At 45.8% G+C, this 17,887-nt stretch overlaps 1 protein-coding gene, 1 non-coding gene and 1 pseudogene across 7 annotated transcripts in view; 2 read left to right on the plus strand and 1 right to left on the minus strand.

The window, feature by feature from the left end:
* The window catches only part of LOC106562908 (calcium/calmodulin-dependent protein kinase type II subunit beta), a 67,165-nt gene that overhangs the window by 32,386 nt on the left and 16,892 nt on the right, over positions 1 to 17,887 (minus strand). For all 6 annotated transcript variants that reach the window (XM_014127996.3, XM_045689842.2, XM_014127994.3 and 3 more), the window contains exons 6-9: positions 13,204 to 13,276; positions 9,839 to 9,941; positions 298 to 381; positions 92 to 186 (exon numbers count right to left, since the gene is read on the minus strand). In XM_014127996.3, coding sequence (XP_013983471.1) covers positions 92 to 186; positions 298 to 381; positions 9,839 to 9,941; positions 13,204 to 13,276 — 355 coding nt within the window. The remainder of the gene's footprint in view (positions 1 to 91; positions 187 to 297; positions 382 to 9,838; positions 9,942 to 13,203; positions 13,277 to 17,887) is intronic.
* trnat-ugu (transfer RNA threonine (anticodon UGU)) lies at positions 6,800 to 6,874 on the plus strand. Its single transcript has one exon. It is a non-coding gene; the product is annotated as a tRNA-Thr (tRNA).
* Positions 7,451 to 8,319, plus strand: LOC145858951 (polyadenylate-binding protein 1-like; annotated as a pseudogene).

Below are 17,887 nucleotides of genomic sequence, written 5' to 3' on the forward strand. Positions count from 1 at the left end.
AAACACACAGATTGATAGACAGAGGTGACACAGAGTGTGTGTGCTTGTGAGTGTGCGCTTGCATGTGAGTGTGTGTGTGTGTGTAACTCACGTCATAGGCTCCGGCTTTGATTTGCTGGTAGAGTTTGTGTTGGTCCTCATCCCAAAATGGAGGATACCCCACTAGCAGGATGTACAGGATCACACCTATACATAAACACACACAAGGACACACATACGTTGAGTGGTGAGAGGGGGGCAGGAGATATAGAAGAGAGAGGGATGAGACAGCGAGATAATAAAGTGATCTGCACTCACCACAGGCCCAGATGTCGACAGGTTTACCATAGGCCTCCTTCCTCAGTACCTCTGGAGATAGGTAGCCTGGGGTACCTGCAAAACCTACACACACAACGACACAAACACAAACAGTCATCAAGCTGTATTTGACTTTACTCCTGTGCTGTGGATGATATATGATGATTTTGGTAGTCAAACACAGCAGACTAAACAACACAACGAAACTGATTCCACTGTATGTCTTTTATTTTGTTGAAAACGGTTACTAAATACCAAAATCAACAATGTAATTTTAAACTGAAATGCATGTATTTAACTGAAATGGAATGCTGAACTGGGAAGTCCTGCTGTACAAATTGTAGTTTTTGACAGGTTATTTGTTATTTATATGTAAGCTTAGGCCTACTGTGTTCATTTTTGTATTTATTTGTTTTTACATTTTGTATTTGCAATGTAAATCATGTTGTCTAACTGACTATGATGCAATAAAGAAAGTATTGTAATTGGATAGATTCTATTTGATCTAACATGACTTATGACATAACAAATGAGGGGGTTCCAGGGGCTCCAACACCTGACATTCTATAATTCTCCTGTCATTCTGTTCTCTTGAGCAACCATCGATCAGCAGCTAAAACATTCAACTCCCTATATGTTGGCGATCTCCACCAAGAGGTCACCAACGATGTCTTATCTTACAAGTTCAGGCCTATCTGGGATATACACTCCATCCCAGTGGAGGCTCCTCAGATGAGTAAGGGGAGGACCATCCTCCTCAGTGAATTTCATAAAAAATGTAAATAGTGAAACATAAAAAAAATGTATCCTTTTTAGATAAAATATATATAAATATATTCACGTCACCAAATAATTGATTAAAACACATTGTTTTGCAATGAAGGTCTACAGTAGCCTCAACAGCACTCTGTAGTGTAGCACAATGGTGTAGCCAGAGGACAGCTAGTTTCCGTCCTCCTCTGGGTACACTGACCTCAATACAACACCTAGGAATGTCACATCCTGATCTCTTTCGCCGGTCTTTGTGATTGTCTCCATCCCCCTCCAGGTGTCACCCATCTTCCCCTGTGTATTTATACCTGTGTTCTCTGTTTCTCTGTTGCCAGTTTGTCTTATATGTCTTGTCAACCAGCTTTTTGTTCTCAGCTCCTGCTTTTCCCAGTCTGTCTTTTTCTCGCCCTCCTGGTTTTGACTTGACCACTCTGCCTGCCCCTGAGCCTGCCTGCCGTCCGGTACCGTTGCCCCATCTCTGGTTTACTGACCTCTGCCTGCCTTGACCTATCTATTGCCTGCCCCTGTTGGATTATTAAACCATTGTTAATTGGACGTGTCTGCAACTGGGTCTTACCTTCCTACCTGATAGTGCGAACAGGCCCTGACTGACCCAGCAGACCCGGGCCAGCTGCGCAACGCCATCTCCTCCCAAGGAGCCTCTATTGGTAGGCACAAGGAATTGCTTCGTGGTCTTATGGAGGGGGTCCAAACGTTGGCAGAGTGCCATGACTAGGCGTTGGACATGCTGCTGTAGCAATTCCACGGGTTGTCTGGGGGGCAGCCTGCCACGGTGGTAACCCCACTGCCCCTCAATAACTCGGCGGTTAGCAGTGCCTCACCACCGGCCACTCCACCTTCCCGGGAGCCACGGTTACCTCCCCCGGAACGCTTTAATGGAGAGCCGAGCACCTGTCTGGCGTTTTTAGCTCAGTGTGTCCTCATTTTTGAGCTTCAGCCCTCCTCATTCCCCTCGGATCACTTCAAGATAGCCTACCTCATCACGCTGATGTCTGGGAGGGCTCTCACCCGGGCTACCGCCATATGGAAACAACAGCCAGCCATGTGCCTGAGTCTGGAGGGGTTTGTGGGAGAGGTGAGAAGGGTTTTTGATGCCCTGTTCTCCGGCTGGCTTCCGAGCTGAACATCCCCCTCAGCCCCTCTACATTCCTATGGATGTTAGAGTGCTGGACGGGCGCTCTATAGGTCGGGTCACCCATAACACCACTCCCATCAATCTACGTGTGTCAGGGAATCACAGAGAGACCATTCAATTCCTGCTCATCAAGTCCGGCCAGATTCCAGTGGTTTTGGGATTCTCCTGGCTCCAACGACACAATCCCCTCATCAACTGGTCTACGGATGCTATCAAGGGCTGGAGTTCGTTCTGCCACTCCCATTGTCTGAAGTTGGTGCAACCTACCCCAAACGTCTTCCTGGGGGCTCGGAAGTTGCTCCGGACCTCTCCGCAGAGTACCAGGACCTCCGGGAGGTGTTCAGCAAGTCCCGGGCCACATCCCTTCCTCCACACCGCCCCTATGACTGCGGGATTGACCTTCTCCCTAGCACCACGCCGCCCAGGGGACATCTGTACTCTGTCGGGACCAGAGACCAAGGCTATGGAGACCTACATTGGGTACTCCCTAGCTACAGGATTTATCCATCCCTCTTCCTCTCCCGCCGGCGCAGGGTTCTTCTTCGTGGAGAAAAAGGACAAGACCCTGCGCCTGTGCATTGACTACCGGGGACTCAATGACATTACTGTGAAGAATTGTTATCCAGTACCACTCATTTCCTTTGCCTTCGAGCTGCTCCAAGGGGCCAGTTTTCTCCAAGCTGGATCTACGAAACACCTACCACCTGGTGTGGATACGAGGGGGACTAGTGGAAGACCACCTTCAATACAGCCAGCGGCCACCACGAATATCTGGTCATGCCCTTTGGCCTCACCAATGCCCATGCCGTGTTCCAGGCTCTGGTGAATGATGTTCTCTGCGACATATTGAAACGGTTTGTCTTCGTCTACATTGATGACATCCTCGTCTTCTCCTGCTCCCCCAAGAACACGTGCTCTGCGTCCCACAGGTTCTCCAGCGCCTTCTGGAGAACTAGTTGTTTGTTAAGGAGGAAAAATGTGAGTTGGCGACAAACGCGGCAACATCCGGAACCATAGAATGCCACCAAAAGCGTAGTCTCTCAAAGGCCAGGATCTGACGAGAGCCCGGGTGACAGGCAAGCCAGGACAGCGGAGTCAATCACCACCTTCCGGAGACACCTGAAACCCCACCTCATCAAGGAATACCTGGGATAGGATAAAGTAATCCTTCTAACCCCCCCCCCTTAAAAGATTTAGATGCACTATTGTAAAGTGGTTGTTCCACTGGATATTATAGGTGAATGCACCAATTTGTAAGTCGCTCTGGATAAGAGCGTCTGCTAAATGACTAAAATGTAAATGTAAGCCAGTAGGAATGGGCCCACTCCAGGACCGCGGAGCGGACAGTGCCAGGCACAAACATCCGGTTATCTTACCCCCCCAGGGTTTGGCTGGGACCGCTGCGCCTCCCAGACCGGTTTCCCTATACCCCAGCTGAGTGCCGTCGCCAGGCACGAGGTGGGAAGGATGGTCTTGGGCTCTGGGGAGGTAACCGTGGGGTTATAGCGGCGAGACAGGGCATCCGGCTTGATGTTCTTGGATCCCGGCCGGGAGGAGAGGGAAAAGTTGAACCGGGTAAACAGCAGGGCCAATCTAGCTTGCCTGGAGTTGAGGCGCTTGGTGGTGCAGAGATACTCCAGGTTTTTGTGGTAGGTCTACACAATGAACGGATGTTCCGCCCCTTCTAGCTGGTGCCTCCATTCCTCCAACTCCATCTTCACCGCGAGAAGCTCCCAATTCCCCACATCGTAGTTCCTCTCTGTGGCGTTGAGGCGGTGGGAGAAGGCGGCGCAGGGATGTAGCTTAAGGTCCAGGGCAGAACGTTGGGACAGGACAGCCCCCACTCTGACATCCAAAGCATCGGCCTCCACCACGAACTGACGGGAAGGGTCAGGATGAACCAGGATAGGAGCAGTGGTGAAGCTGTGTTTAAGGTCCCGGAATGCCCAGTCAGTGACAGAGGACCACGTGAACGGAACCTTGGTAGAGGTGAGTGTAGACGGGGGGGGGGGGGCAGGGTGCTGTAACCCCAGATGAAGCAGCGATAAAAGTTGGCGAACCACAGGAAGCATTGCAGCTGCACCCTGGATGTAGGCTGAGGCCAATCCACCACCGCTCTCACCTTCTCATGATCCATCTGGACACGCCCAGCAGAGATGATGTAGCCCAGAAAGGGAATGGTGGAGCGATGGGCCTGCACAGTCTGCGCACAAAATAAGACTCCTCGGCAAGCTCCGGCTGGTCTTCTCCAACCACTGCCTGTCCCTCACCGTCCCTGGTCCCATATATCCATGGATTTCATCACGGGTCTCCTCCCGCCTGAGGGCAACAATGCCATCCTGACGGTGTTTGACCGGTTTTCCTAAGCCGCCCACTTCATTCCTCTCCCCAAACTACCCTCGGCCAAGGAGACAACCCAGCTTATGGTGCAGCACGTCTTCTGGATCCACGGACTCCCGGTGGACATGGTCCGCAGTTCTCATCCCGGTTCTGGAAGGCGTTCTGCATGCTCATTGGGTCGTCGGCCAGCCTGTCCTCCGGATTCCACCCCCAGTCCAACGGTCAGTCAGAGCGAGCCAACCAGGACTTAGAGACGACTCTTCGCTGCCTAGTCTCCGCCAAACCCTACCACCTGGAGTCAGCAACTAGTACGGGTTGAGTACGCCCGCAACAACCTTCCTTGCTCTGCCACGAGTCTCTCGCCATTCAAGTTTTCCTTGGGATATCAGCCTACGCTCTTCCACGAGCAAGAGGAGGAAGTCAGCAATCCCTCTGCCCAGATGTTCATCCGCCGCTGTCGTCATACCTGGAAGAGAGCCTGGGCCGCCCTGTTGAAGACTACTTCCCGGTATAGGCGAGAAGCGGTTCGCCACAGGACCCCTGCTCCACACTATTGGCTCGGGCAGAGGGTATGGCTCTTCACCCGCGACCTGCCCCTCCAGGTGTAGTCCCCTAAACGTTCCCCCCCATTTCATCGGCCCGTTCCCTATCTCTAGTGTCATTAGCCCCACTGCTGTTCGTCTTTTGTTACCCCGTCCCCTCCGTATTCACCCTACTTTCCATGTGTCTAGGATTAAGCCCGTGTCTCACAGCCCTTTGTCTTCTGTTTCCAGGCCCACCCCTCCTCCCCGTGTCATCGATGGCCTTCCAGCGTACACGGTGAGACGCCTTCTGAGTGTTCGACCACGGGGCAGGGGTTTCCAGTACCTGGTTGACTGGGAGTGTTATGGCCCAGAGGAGAGGTGCTGGGTCCCCGCTAGAGACATTCTGGACCCAGGCCTCATAGCCGACTTCCACTGCCGACACCCCGGTCAACCAGGTACGCGCCCCTGGGGGGGGGGGGGGGTACTCTCACACCCTGATCTGTTTCACCTGTCTTTGTGATTGTCTCCACCCCCCTCCAGGTGTAGCCCATCTTCCCCATTATCCCCTGTGTATTTATACCTGTGTTCTCTATTTGTCTGTTGCCAGTTTGTCAAGTCAACCAGCGTTTTTGTTCTCAGCTCCTGCTTTTCCCAGGTTCTCTTTTTCTCACCCTCCTGGTTTTGACCCTTGCCTGTCCTGACTCTGAGCCCGCCTGCCTGCCCCTGACCCTGCCTGCCGACCTGTACCTTTTCCCCACCTCTGGATTATTGACCTCTGCCTACCCTGACCCTGAGCCTGACTGCCGGCCGGTACCGTTGACCCACCTCTGGTTTACTGACCCTTGCCAGCCTTGACCAGTGTATTGCCTGCCCCTGTTGGATTATTAGACCATTGTTAATTCAATGTATCTGCATCTGGGTCTTACCTTCATATCTGATAAGGAGGCTGATGCTTCTCATTCCCTTCCATAGTCTTACACAGTAATTATGAAAACTTCCAGAGGACGTCCTCCAACCTATCAGAGCTCTTGCAGCATGAACTGACATGTTGTCCACCCAATCAAAGGATCAGAGAATGAATCTAATACTGAAAGCATAACCTACAGCCAGCTAGCTAGCTAGCACTACAGTGCATAACATGTGGTGAATAGTTGACTCAAAGAGAAAGACAATAGTTGAACAGTTTTGAACAAATGAATTTACTTAAAAATGAAGCAAGAGAGAGAGAGAGAGATAGCTATATTTCGTAGTCTTTTTTTCACTTAGCTAGCGAATGCAGCTAGCTAATTTAGCCTACTCAAAAACACGGCTCAAACAGAGAGGGATGCTATGTTAGCTAGCTGGCTATGGCTATCCAACACTGGAAGTCTTCCAAATCAAGGTAAGCTTTTGGTTTTATTTTATTTATTGCCACTGGGGCCCGCTGGTGTAACTGCTAAACTGCTTGCTGACTGTACACTGTACTACATGATTGCAGTGGGTTTACTAACACATTAGTTCTAATAGCTATGTTGACTATGACGTTAGCTAATATGGTGACAACGATGTAGCGGTTAGCGGTCATAATATGACATTTTGGTTTGGAAAAGTTTTTAAACCTGGTCACACACAGCTAATTTGTTGTGCACTGAAGGCCACAAGTGAAGGGAAAAGGTGAGAGTAGGAGATTGCGTAGATGCGAGAAGGAATTATGTGATCATGCTGTTTGTATGGTCTCGTGTGGCTCAGTTGGTAGAGCATGGTGTTTGTAACACCAGGGTTGTGGGTTCGATTCCCACGGGGGCCAGTACAGAGAAAAAAAAGAAGAAAAAAAATGTATGAAATGTATGCATTCACTACTGTAAGTCGCTCTGGATAAGACCATCTGCTAAATGACTAAAATGTAAATGTATGGTGATCATGCTGTTTGTATGTGGCTGCTATGAAAGTGAACTATGTTTGTGTGTGATCAGGGGTGTATTAATTCTGCCAATACTGTTGAAAACGTTTCTTAAATGGAAGCAAATGGAAAGAAACAGGGATAAAAATACCTAAATTTTTCCAATAGAAACTCTCGTTTGCAACTGCTGGACAAATGATTACACCCTAGATCAGCTAGATGCAGGCAAGAGTGTGCAAAGCAGTATTGAATGTGTCACTGTCACCTTGATTACTCTCATTTTTCTCTTGACCTGTGCACCTACATTGTAAACTTTTATTCATAGGCTAGTTTGTAGAAACCTTATGATGTGTATAGGGAAAATTTGAGTATCATGTAGTAACCTAAACCTATCATCTTAAATGGCACCGACCACAACTTCTCCATCCGGGTCATTCAGAACAAAAGAATCCTTTTGTTCACTCGAATATGGTTATGTCAAATATGTTAATTAACCCAAACAATGATGAGCGTGACCTGAACACGATCAACTTCATAACCATCCATGGAAGCCCTATGAGGATCATGTAGTCTCAGCATGACCAATCCTTGAGAAAGGATTTGTTAAGAACCTGGACAAGACCATCTGCAACAAAGGTGTGCACGATACCTTCTTTGCCTTCGGAAACATTGTCTCCAGGAAGCTGGTTTCTGATGAGAATAGGCAATCTAAAGGCAACACCTTTGTCCAATACAACACTGAGGCTTCTGAAAGAGCCATAACAAAATTAAACGGAATGCTCCTAGAAGAGAAAAATGTTTTCATTGGACACTTCAAATCTCTTCACGAGCAAGAGGCTGGAACCAGCTCCAGTGCCAGGGCCAAAGACTTCACCAATGTCTACATTAATCATTTTGGTCAGGATGTCAACGACCACAAGTTGAGACAGCTGTTTGGATATGGTCAAATCAAATCACATTGTATTGGTTGCATAGTCATATTTGGTGAGTGTTTGCCAGATGTGTCTTATATGTGGTGCAATGCCACATATTATTGCCACTTTCTAGATGTGAGTTAAAACTCAGTGTCTGTTATCTGGAAGATAACACTGACGAAGATAAGCGTCACAAGGAGTTCTCTCATTTCAGGACTATCACCAGTACCAAGGTGATGAGGACGGAGGGCGGCAAAAGCGAGGGCTTTGGCTTTGTGGGCCTCTCCTTCCCCAGAGGAGGCCACCAAGGCTGTGGCGGAGATGAACGGCCGCATTGTGGCTACTAAGCCACTGTATGTGGCCCCAGCCCAGAGCAAGGCACAGCGCGTCAAATTCCTCACAATCAAATACAAAGAGGATGGCCCGCAACATAGCTGAGACAAACCCTAACCCAGTGATCATCTCCTACCAGCCTGCTGCTCCAACTGGGTACTTTGTGGCTGCCATTCAGGTAAATCCAAATTATTTGATTTCATGTGGACACTATTGTGAAATTGAAACTTGAGTAATGTGAATTACAGGAAAAATCCACTCAAAACCTACACTGAGTGTACAAAACATTAAGAACACCTTCCTAATATTGAGTTCCCCCCCTCTTTTTCCATCAGTACAGCCTAAATTCGTCAGAGCATGGACTCTACAAGGTGTCAAAAGCATTCTCATGATTGAAGTGGATTTAACAAGTGACATCAATATGGGATCATAGCTTTCACCTGGATTCACCGGTCAGTCTATGTCATGGAAAGAGTTCAATCATAATGTTTGTACACTCATTACTCATTTTTCATTAGTCCACTGTTAATACAATCCCAAAATGTTTCGCACGTCAGCAGTCAAGAGTTTAAGATATTGGACTTTCAAGAAGAAAAGTGTCACTTGCCACATCATCATGATGCATTTTGCGTCATGATGATGTGAAACTCCAATATCTTGAAAACTTGACGGCTGACATTTGGAACTGTATTTAACAGTGGACTAATGAAAAAAATACCAAAATATAGTTGAGTGGAACAACTTTCACCGAAGCAAAATAAAGCATTTACAGTGCATTCGGGAAGTATTCAGACCACTTCACTTTTTCCACATTTTGTTACGTTACAGCCTTCTTCCAAAATGGATTAAATGTTTTTTTTCTCTCATCAATCTACACACAATACTCAATAATGACAAAGCAAAAACAGCTTTTTAGAAATTTTTGCAAATATATAAAAAATAGACATTTTCAGGTATTGGTGGTGTGCTTAAGGTCATTGTCCTGTTGGAAAGTGAACCTTCGCCCCAGTCTGAGGTCCTGAGCGTTTTGGAGCAGGTTTTCATCAAGGATCTCTCTGTACTTTGCTCCGTTCATCTTTCCCTCGATCCTGACACGTCTCCCAGTCCCTGCCGCTGACAAATATCCTCACAGCATGATGCTGCCACCACCATGCTTCACCGTAGGTATTGTGCCAGGTTTCCTCCAGACGTGACGCTTGGCATTCAGGACATAGAGTTCAATCTTGGTTTCATCAGACCAGAAAATCTTGTTGGTCATTATGGGGTATTGTGTGTAGATTGATGAGGGAAAAAAAATATTTTATACATTTTAGAATAAGGCTGTAATGTATCAAAATGTGGAAAAAGTGAAGGGGTCTGAATACTTTCAGAATGCACTGTATACCTTGAAGATAAGGTTGATTAATAAAAAAATTATAATTGAGGTTTAAAAATGTGAATATGAAAAAATATTCTAACAAGAGAACAGCTAGTCTCTGGGCCACACCAACACGTGTTCAAACATGAATACTGTGTGTGCGTGTGTGTGTGTGTGTGTGTGTGTGTGTGTGTGTGTGTGTGTGTGTGTGTGTGTGTGTGTGTGTGTGTGTGTGCACGTGTGCTAACTGAGTGTGTGTGGACGTACCGAACCATGCCTGTTGGTCTCCCTGCACCTCGATGGCCAGTCCAAAGTCAGCCAACTTCACTGCAGCGTTCTTACACTTACTGGCCAGCAGCAAGTTCTCTGGCTACACAGGGGACAGATGGGACATGAAGTCAAACACTTTCATGGGGTGCTGTGCACAGAGATCCTATTAAATATGTTATTATATGGTGTTAGGCCTAAAATCATGTAGTACTAATGCACTTGCACATACACACACATGAACATGCATGTACGCATACACATACACTACCGGTCAAAAGTTTTAGAACACCTAATGTAGTCATTCAAGGGTTGTCTGTCGTCTTTATTTTTACTATTGTAGAATAATACCAAAGACATCAAAACTATGAAATAACACACATGGAATCATGTAGTAACCAAAAAAGTGTTAAACAAATTATATTTGAGATTCTTCAAATAGCCACCCTTTGGCTTGATGACAGCTTTGCACACTCTTGGCATTCTCTCAACCACCTGGAATGCTTTTCCAACACTCTTGAAGGAGTTCCCACATATGCTGAGCACTTGTTGGCTGCTTATCCTTCACTCTGCATTCCAACTCATCCCAAACCATCTCAATTTGGTTGAGGTCGGGGGATTGTGGAGGCCAGGTCATCTGATGCAGCACTTCATCACTCTCCTTCTTGGTAAAATAGCCCGTACACAGCCTGGAGGTGTGTTGGATCATTGTCCTGTTGAAAAACCAATGATAGTCCCACTAAGCACAAACCAGATGGGATGGTGTATCGCTGCAGAATGCTGCGGGAGCCATGCTGGTTAAGTGTGCCTTGAATTCTAATTAAATCACAGACAGTGTCACCAGCAAAGCACCCCCACACCATAATACCTCCTCCTCCATGCTTTATGGTGGTAAATACACATGCGGAGATCATCCATTCACCTACTCTGCGTCTCACAAAGACACGGCGGTTGGAACCAAAAATCTTGAATTTGGACTCTAATGAACTTATCCTCAAGCATTTATTTGGGCTGCAATTTCTGAGGCTGGTAACTTTAATTAACTTATCCTCTGCAACAGAGGTAACTCTGGGTCCTCATGAAGGCCAGTTTCATCATAGTGTTTGATGGATTTTGCGACTGCACTTGAAGAAACTTTCAAAGTTCATGAAATGTTCCGTATTGATTGACCTTCATGTCTTACAGTAATGATGGACTGTCGTTTCTCTTTACTTATTTGAGCTGTTCCTGCCATAATATGGACTTGGTCTTTTACCAAATAGGGCTATCTTCTGTATACCACCCATACCTTGTCATAACATAACTGACTGGCTCAAACGCATTAAGATGGAAAGAAATTCCACAAATTAACTTTTAAGAAGGCACACCTGTTAATTGAAATGCATTCCAGGTGACTACTTCATGATGCTGGTTGAGAGAATGCCAAGAGTGTGCAAAACTGTCATCAAGGCAGAGGGTGGTTATTTGAAGAATCTCAAATATAAAATATATTTTGATTTGTTTATCACTTTTTTGGTTACTACATGATTCCATGTGTTATTTCATCGTTTTGATGTCTTCACTATTATTCTGCAATGTAGAAAATAGTAAAAAATTAAGAAAAACCATTGAATTAGTAGGTGTTCTAAAACTTTTAACCGGTAGTGTACACACATAGAGACACACACACACAAGCATCCACATGCGCGCGCACACACGCACACACATACACACACACACAGATGGTCCCATCGTTAACAGACGTGTCAGTTTGTAATTTATTTAATATATTTGTTTATTTATTAGGAACCAATCTGTCTGTTAACAGCTGTGTTCTGGTGCTGTGGTTAGCCAGTGCTAACAGTCACACACACGTACATACAAACACACACACACACACACACACACACACACACACACACACACACACACACACACACACACACACACACACACACACACACACTCACAAACAGATTGTGATCTACTGTAGCAGTGTTACCAATGCAGCATGTGGCAATTATTGAGAGTAATTGATTTGTGGCATGCAGGGCAGAGGAGGGAAAGAGGAGAGGGGTGTGTGTGTGTGTGTGTGTGTGTGTGTGTGTGTGTGTGTGTGTGTGTGTGTGTGTGTGTGTGTGTGTGTGTGTTTGTTTGTTTGTCTATTTTAGTGTCACTATTAGCTTAAGGAGGGGAACAGGAGTATTGTATTATTATGCACATTCACTGACAGCAGAGTGGGCTGATTCAATGAGATATGAATTATCATTCAACCTCACTATCACAAACACACACACTAACTTGTGTGGTTTGCTGTAGTGGTGTTCACTGGTGGAAGTTAGGCTGAGAAAGTGGGTGAGAGAGAGAACAATGTAGGCTGTAGACTAGACACTGTAAAGGTAATCTAATAAACACATAGCGATACTGCAGCATTCACTGTGCACTATTGATCCACAACATATAGTAGATAGATAGTTGCCAGGGTGTGTGTATGCGTGCGTGCCTGTGATGTCAGTGTGTGTGTATATATATATATACACATACACACACACACACACACACACACACACACACCAGCCAGGTCGTTCAAGACCCACTGCGAGATTAGCAGCCAGGTCACCGTCCAACCATGTCTGAGGATGTCGGGAGATGTGGAAGCCGGCCACTAGGGGCAACAGTGAGCGCTGATACCTTCAAGTAGGTTTCGGTTTTGCTAGGGCATCGTGAATGGCAGATGGGCGTAAGCCTAAACCTAACCTTAACCCTAGCCTTAACCCAAAGACCTAACCTAACTTTAATCCTAACCCTAGCTCCTAACCCTAGCTCTTAACATAATTCTAACCCTAATTCTATCCTTAACCCTAAACCCCCTAGAAATAGCATTTGACCTTGTGGGGACTAACAAAATGTCCACAGTTGGTCACATTTTTGTTCGTTTACTATTCTTGTGGGGACTTCTGGCCCACTGGAATTGTGATACAGTGAATTATAAGTGAAATAATCTGTCTGTAAACAATTGTTGGAAAAATTACTTGTGTCATACACAAAGTAGTAGCCTTCCCTGTAGCTCAGTTGGTAGAGCATGGTGTTTGCAACGACAGGGTTGTGGGTTCGATTCCAACGGGGGGCCAGCACAGAAAGAAAAAAAAATGTATGAAATGTATGCATTCACTACTGTAAGTCGCTCTGGATAAGAGCGTCTACTAAATGACTAAAAGGTAAAAGATGTCCTAACCGACTTGCCAAACTATAGTTTGTTAACAAGAAATGTGTGGAGTGGTTGAAAAACGAGTTTTAATGACTCCAACCTATGTGTATGTAAACTTCCGACTTCAACTGCACTTGTGAAAATAGTGCCAAAGTGATTAAAAGAATCTGTAACTCACCTTGAGGTCTCTGTGTACCACGCCCGACTGGTGACAGTGTAGCACGGCCTCCAAGATCTGCTGGATGCAGTGACTGTATAACAACACCAGGGGGAGTCGGTTAGTCTCTGACAGTGTGCTGCATCTGATCTGTGTTCCGTGTGGTGTATTGCAGTGCTTTTAAATTGTGCAAGACAAATGATGTTCTATTCTATTTAAGTCCCAAAAGTGTAACCTCCAAGCTAAAATCAAGCACCCCTCAACTTTCAAGTATTTGAAGGTATTTGATACACACACACTTGTACAGTAAAAGTGCATGAACATGTCAACACACCCACTGCTCAAGTCCACTCCTGTGTCTTTCTGTCCTGAATGACATTCGGTGTTAATCACTGGACTACAAAGGAGTGGATGCTCTTGAATATCAGCATACCTAAAACACTCCACATTAACTTGAGAACAGCGGAACCTGCCAGTGTGTGTGAACACCTGCCAGCGAGATGTTGAAGAGGAACTGCACTATACGTGTCAGGCTGCGTAGGAGTGTGCCTGCATGCCTGAGTGCGTCCGTGTGTGGGTGTTTATGTATAGGTGTGATCCTGTACATCCTGCTAGTGGGGTATCCTCCATTTTGGGATGGAGACTATGACGTGAGTTACACACACACAGACACACTCACATGCAAGCGCACACTCACAAGCACACAAACACTGTCACCTCTGTCTATTATTCTGTTTGACAAAAGGGAGGGTCTGTGTCTCTCTCTCTCTGTGTGTGTGTATATATCTATATATGTATGTGTGTGTGTGTGTGTGTGTGTGTGTGTGTGTGTGTGTGTGTGTGTGTGTGTGTGTGTGTGTGTGTGTGTGTGTGTGTGTGTGAGAGAGAGAGAGACGTGACAGTGTGGTTGTGTTTAGGAGAGGCTATGTCTAACTTGGTGACGTTCTCTGGCTTATTTATTTAAAAACGGTATCAAACACAAAATAGAAAATATACTTCACCGAATTATAACAATTACAATTTCAAATGATAATTCCACTCCGAGTTTATTTGACTGAGAAATACTTTCCCTTTAAATCAGTTAACCACCTAACTGAGGAACTCAATTTAACCTTGCGCAATACCCTAGATGCAGTTGCACCCCTAAAAACTAAAAACATTTGTCATAAGAAACTAGCTCCCTGGTATACAGAAAATACACGAGCTCTGAAGCAATCTTCCAGAAAATTGGAATGGAAATGGCGCCACACCAAACTGGAAGTCTTCCAACTAGCTTGGAAAGACAGTACCGTGCAGTATCGAAGAGCCCTCACTGCTGCTCGATCATCCTATTTTTCCAACTTAATTGAGGAAAATAAGAACAATCCGAAATGTATTTTTGATACTGTCACAAAGCTAACTAAAAAGCAGCATTCCCCAAGAGAGGATGGCTTTCACTTCAGCAGTAAAAAAATTCATAAACTTCTTTGAGGAAAAGATCATGATCATTAGAAAGCAAATTACGGACTCCTCTTTAAATCTGCGTATTCCTCCAAAGCTCTGTTGTCCTGAGTCTGTACAACTCTGCCAGGACTTAGGGTCAAGGGAGACACTAAAGTGTTTTAGTACTATATCTCTTGACACAATGATGAAAATAATCATGGCCTCTAAACCTTCAAGCTGCATACTGGACCCTATTCCAACTAAACTTCTGAAAGAGCTGCTTCCTGTGCTTGGCCGTCCTATGTTGAACATAATAAACGGCTCTCTATCCACCGGACGTGTACCAAACTCACTAAAAGTGGCAGTAATAAAGCCTCTCTTGAAAAACCCAAATCTTGACCCAGAAAATATAAAAAAAACGAATCGGCCTATATCGAATCTTCCATTCCTCTCAAAAAAAAATGAAAAAGCTGTTGCAGAGCAACTCACTGCCTTCCTAAAGATAAACAATGTATACGAAACACTTCCGTCTGGTTTTAGACCCCATCATAGCACTGAGACTGCACTTGTGAAGGTGGTAAATGACCTTTTAATGGCATCAGACCGAGGCTCTGCATCTGTCCTAGTGCTCCTAGATCGTAGTGCTGCTTTTGATACCATCGATCACCACATTCTTTTGGAGAGATTGGAAACCCAAATTGGTCTACACGGACAAGTTCTGGCCTGGTTTAGATCTTATCTGTCGGAAAGATATCAGTTTGTCTCTGTGAATGGTTTGTCCTCTGGCAAATCAACTGTAAATTTCGGTGTTCCTCAAGGTTCCGTTTTAGGACCACTACTGTTTTCACTATATATTTTACCTCTTGGGGATGTCATTCGAAAACATAATGTTAAATTTCACTGCTATGCGGATGACACACAGCTGTACATTTCAATGAAACATGGTGAGGCCCCAAAATTGCCCTCGCTAGAAGCCTGTGTTTCAGACATAAGGAAGTGGATGGCTGCAAACGTTCTACTTTTAAACTAGGACAAAACAGAGATGCTTGTTCTAGGTCCCAAGAAACAAAGAGATCTTCTGTAGAATCTGACAATTAATCTTGATGGTTGTACAGTCGTCTCAAATAAAACTGTGAAGGACCTCTGCGTTACTCTGGACCCTGATCTCTCTTTTGAAGAACATATCAAGACTGTTTCAAGGACAGCTTTTTTCCATCTACGTAACATTGCAAAAATCAGAAACTTTCTGTCAAAAAATGATGCAGAAAAATTCATCCTTTTGTTACTTCTAGGTTGGACTACTGCAATGCTCTACTTTCCGGCTACCCGGATAAAGCACTAAATAAACTTCAGTTAGTGCTAAATACGGCTGCTAGAATCCTGACTAGAACCAAAAAAATGTATCATATTACTCCAGTGCTAGCCTCCCTACACTGGCATCCTGTTAAGGCAAGGGCTGATTTCAAGGTTTTACTGCTAACCTACAAAGCATTACATGGGCTTGCTCCTACCTATCTTTCCGATTTGGTCCTGCCGTACATACCTACACGTACGCTACGGTCACAAGACGCAGGCCTCCTAATTGTCCCTAGAATTTCTAAGCAAACAGCTGGAGGCAGGGCTTTCTCCTATAGAGCTCAATTTTATGGAATGGTCTGCCTACCCATGTGAGAGACGCAGACCTGGTCTCAACCTTTAAGTCTTTACTGAAGACTCATCTCTTCAGTAGGTCCTATGATTGAGTGTAGTCTGGCCCAGGAGTGTGAAGGTGAACGGAAAGGCTCTGGAGCAACGAACCGCCCTTGCTGTCTCTGCCTGGCCGGTTCCCCTCTCTCCACTGGGATTGTCTGCCTCTAACCCTATTACAGGGGCTGAGTCACTGGTGTTCTTCCATACCGTCCTTAGGAGGGGTGCGTCACTTGAGTGGGTTGAGTCACTGACGTGGTCTTCCTGTCTGGGTTGGCGCCCCCCCTTGGGTTGTGCCGTGGCGGAGATCTTTGTGGGCTATCCTCGGCCTTGTCTCAGGATGGTAAGTTGGTGGTTGAATATTTCCCTCTAGTGGTGTGGGGGCTGTGCTTTGGCAAAGTTGGTGTGGTTATATCCTGCCTGTTTGGCCCTGTCCGAGGGTATCATCGGATGGGGCCACAGTGTCTCCTGACCCCTCCTGTCTCAGCCTCCAGTATTTATGCTGCAGTAGTTTATGTGTTGGGGGGCTAGGGTCAGTCTGTTATATCTGGAGTATTTCTCCTGTCTTATCCGGTGTCCTGTGTGAATTTAAGTATGCTCTCTCTAATTCGTTCTTTGTTTCTTTCTCTCTCTCGGAGGACCTGAGCCCTATGACCATGCCTCAGGACTACCTGACATGATGACTCCTTGCTGTCCCCAGTCCACCTGGCCGTGCTGCTGCTCCAGTTAACTGTTCTGCCTGCGGCTATGGAAACCTGACCTGTTCACCAGACGTGCTACCTGTCCCAGACCTGCTGTTTTCAACTCTCTAGAGACAGCAGGAGCGGTAGAGATACTCTCAATGATCGGCTATGAAAAGCCAACTGACATTTACTCTTGAGGTGCTGACTTGTTGCACCTTGGACAACTATTGTGATTATTATTATTTGACCATGCTGGTCATTTATGAACATTTGAACATCTTGGCCATGTTCTGTTATAATCTCCACCTGGCACAGCCAGAAGAGGACTGGCCACCCCTCATAGCCTGGTTCCTCTCTAGGTTTCTTCTTAGGTTTTGGCCTTTCTAGGGAGTTTTTCCTAGCCACCGTGCTTCTACACCTGCATTACTTGCTGTTTGGGGTTTTAGGCTGGGTTTCTGTACAGCACTTTTGAGATATCAGCTGATGTAAGAAGGGCTATATAAATACATTTGAACTCTATTTATCTCTGACTTTCTTTTGTTGCCACGAGCAAATACAACCAGTCTTGGATAGGCAGACAGACGGACAGAGAACACATGCAATGCGGGCAAAAATCTGAACACACACACTCAGGGTAGGGCAATGTAGCAAATTTCACACACACCATGAAATATGTATGTGCACTTCCAATCTTTTCTCAATTTCCTCTACCCCTCATACAGTACTCCCTCTATCCTTGCTATTTTCTAACTCACCTCTTTCACTCTGTCCAATTTCCCTTACTCTCGCTCTCCCACCCCCACACAACGCCTCCACAGTCAAATTGATTTAAATCTCCCTCCTGAGGGGCAAGTCTGTCTGTCTGTCTGTCTGTCTGTCTGTCTGTAAGCTGAGGAGAAGTGCTCAGTGCAATG

Source organism: Salmo salar, chromosome 11 (genome assembly GCF_965601325.2).
Source record: "Salmo salar chromosome 11, fSalSal1, whole genome shotgun sequence".
Lineage (NCBI taxonomy): Eukaryota > Metazoa > Chordata > Actinopteri > Salmoniformes > Salmonidae > Salmo > Salmo salar.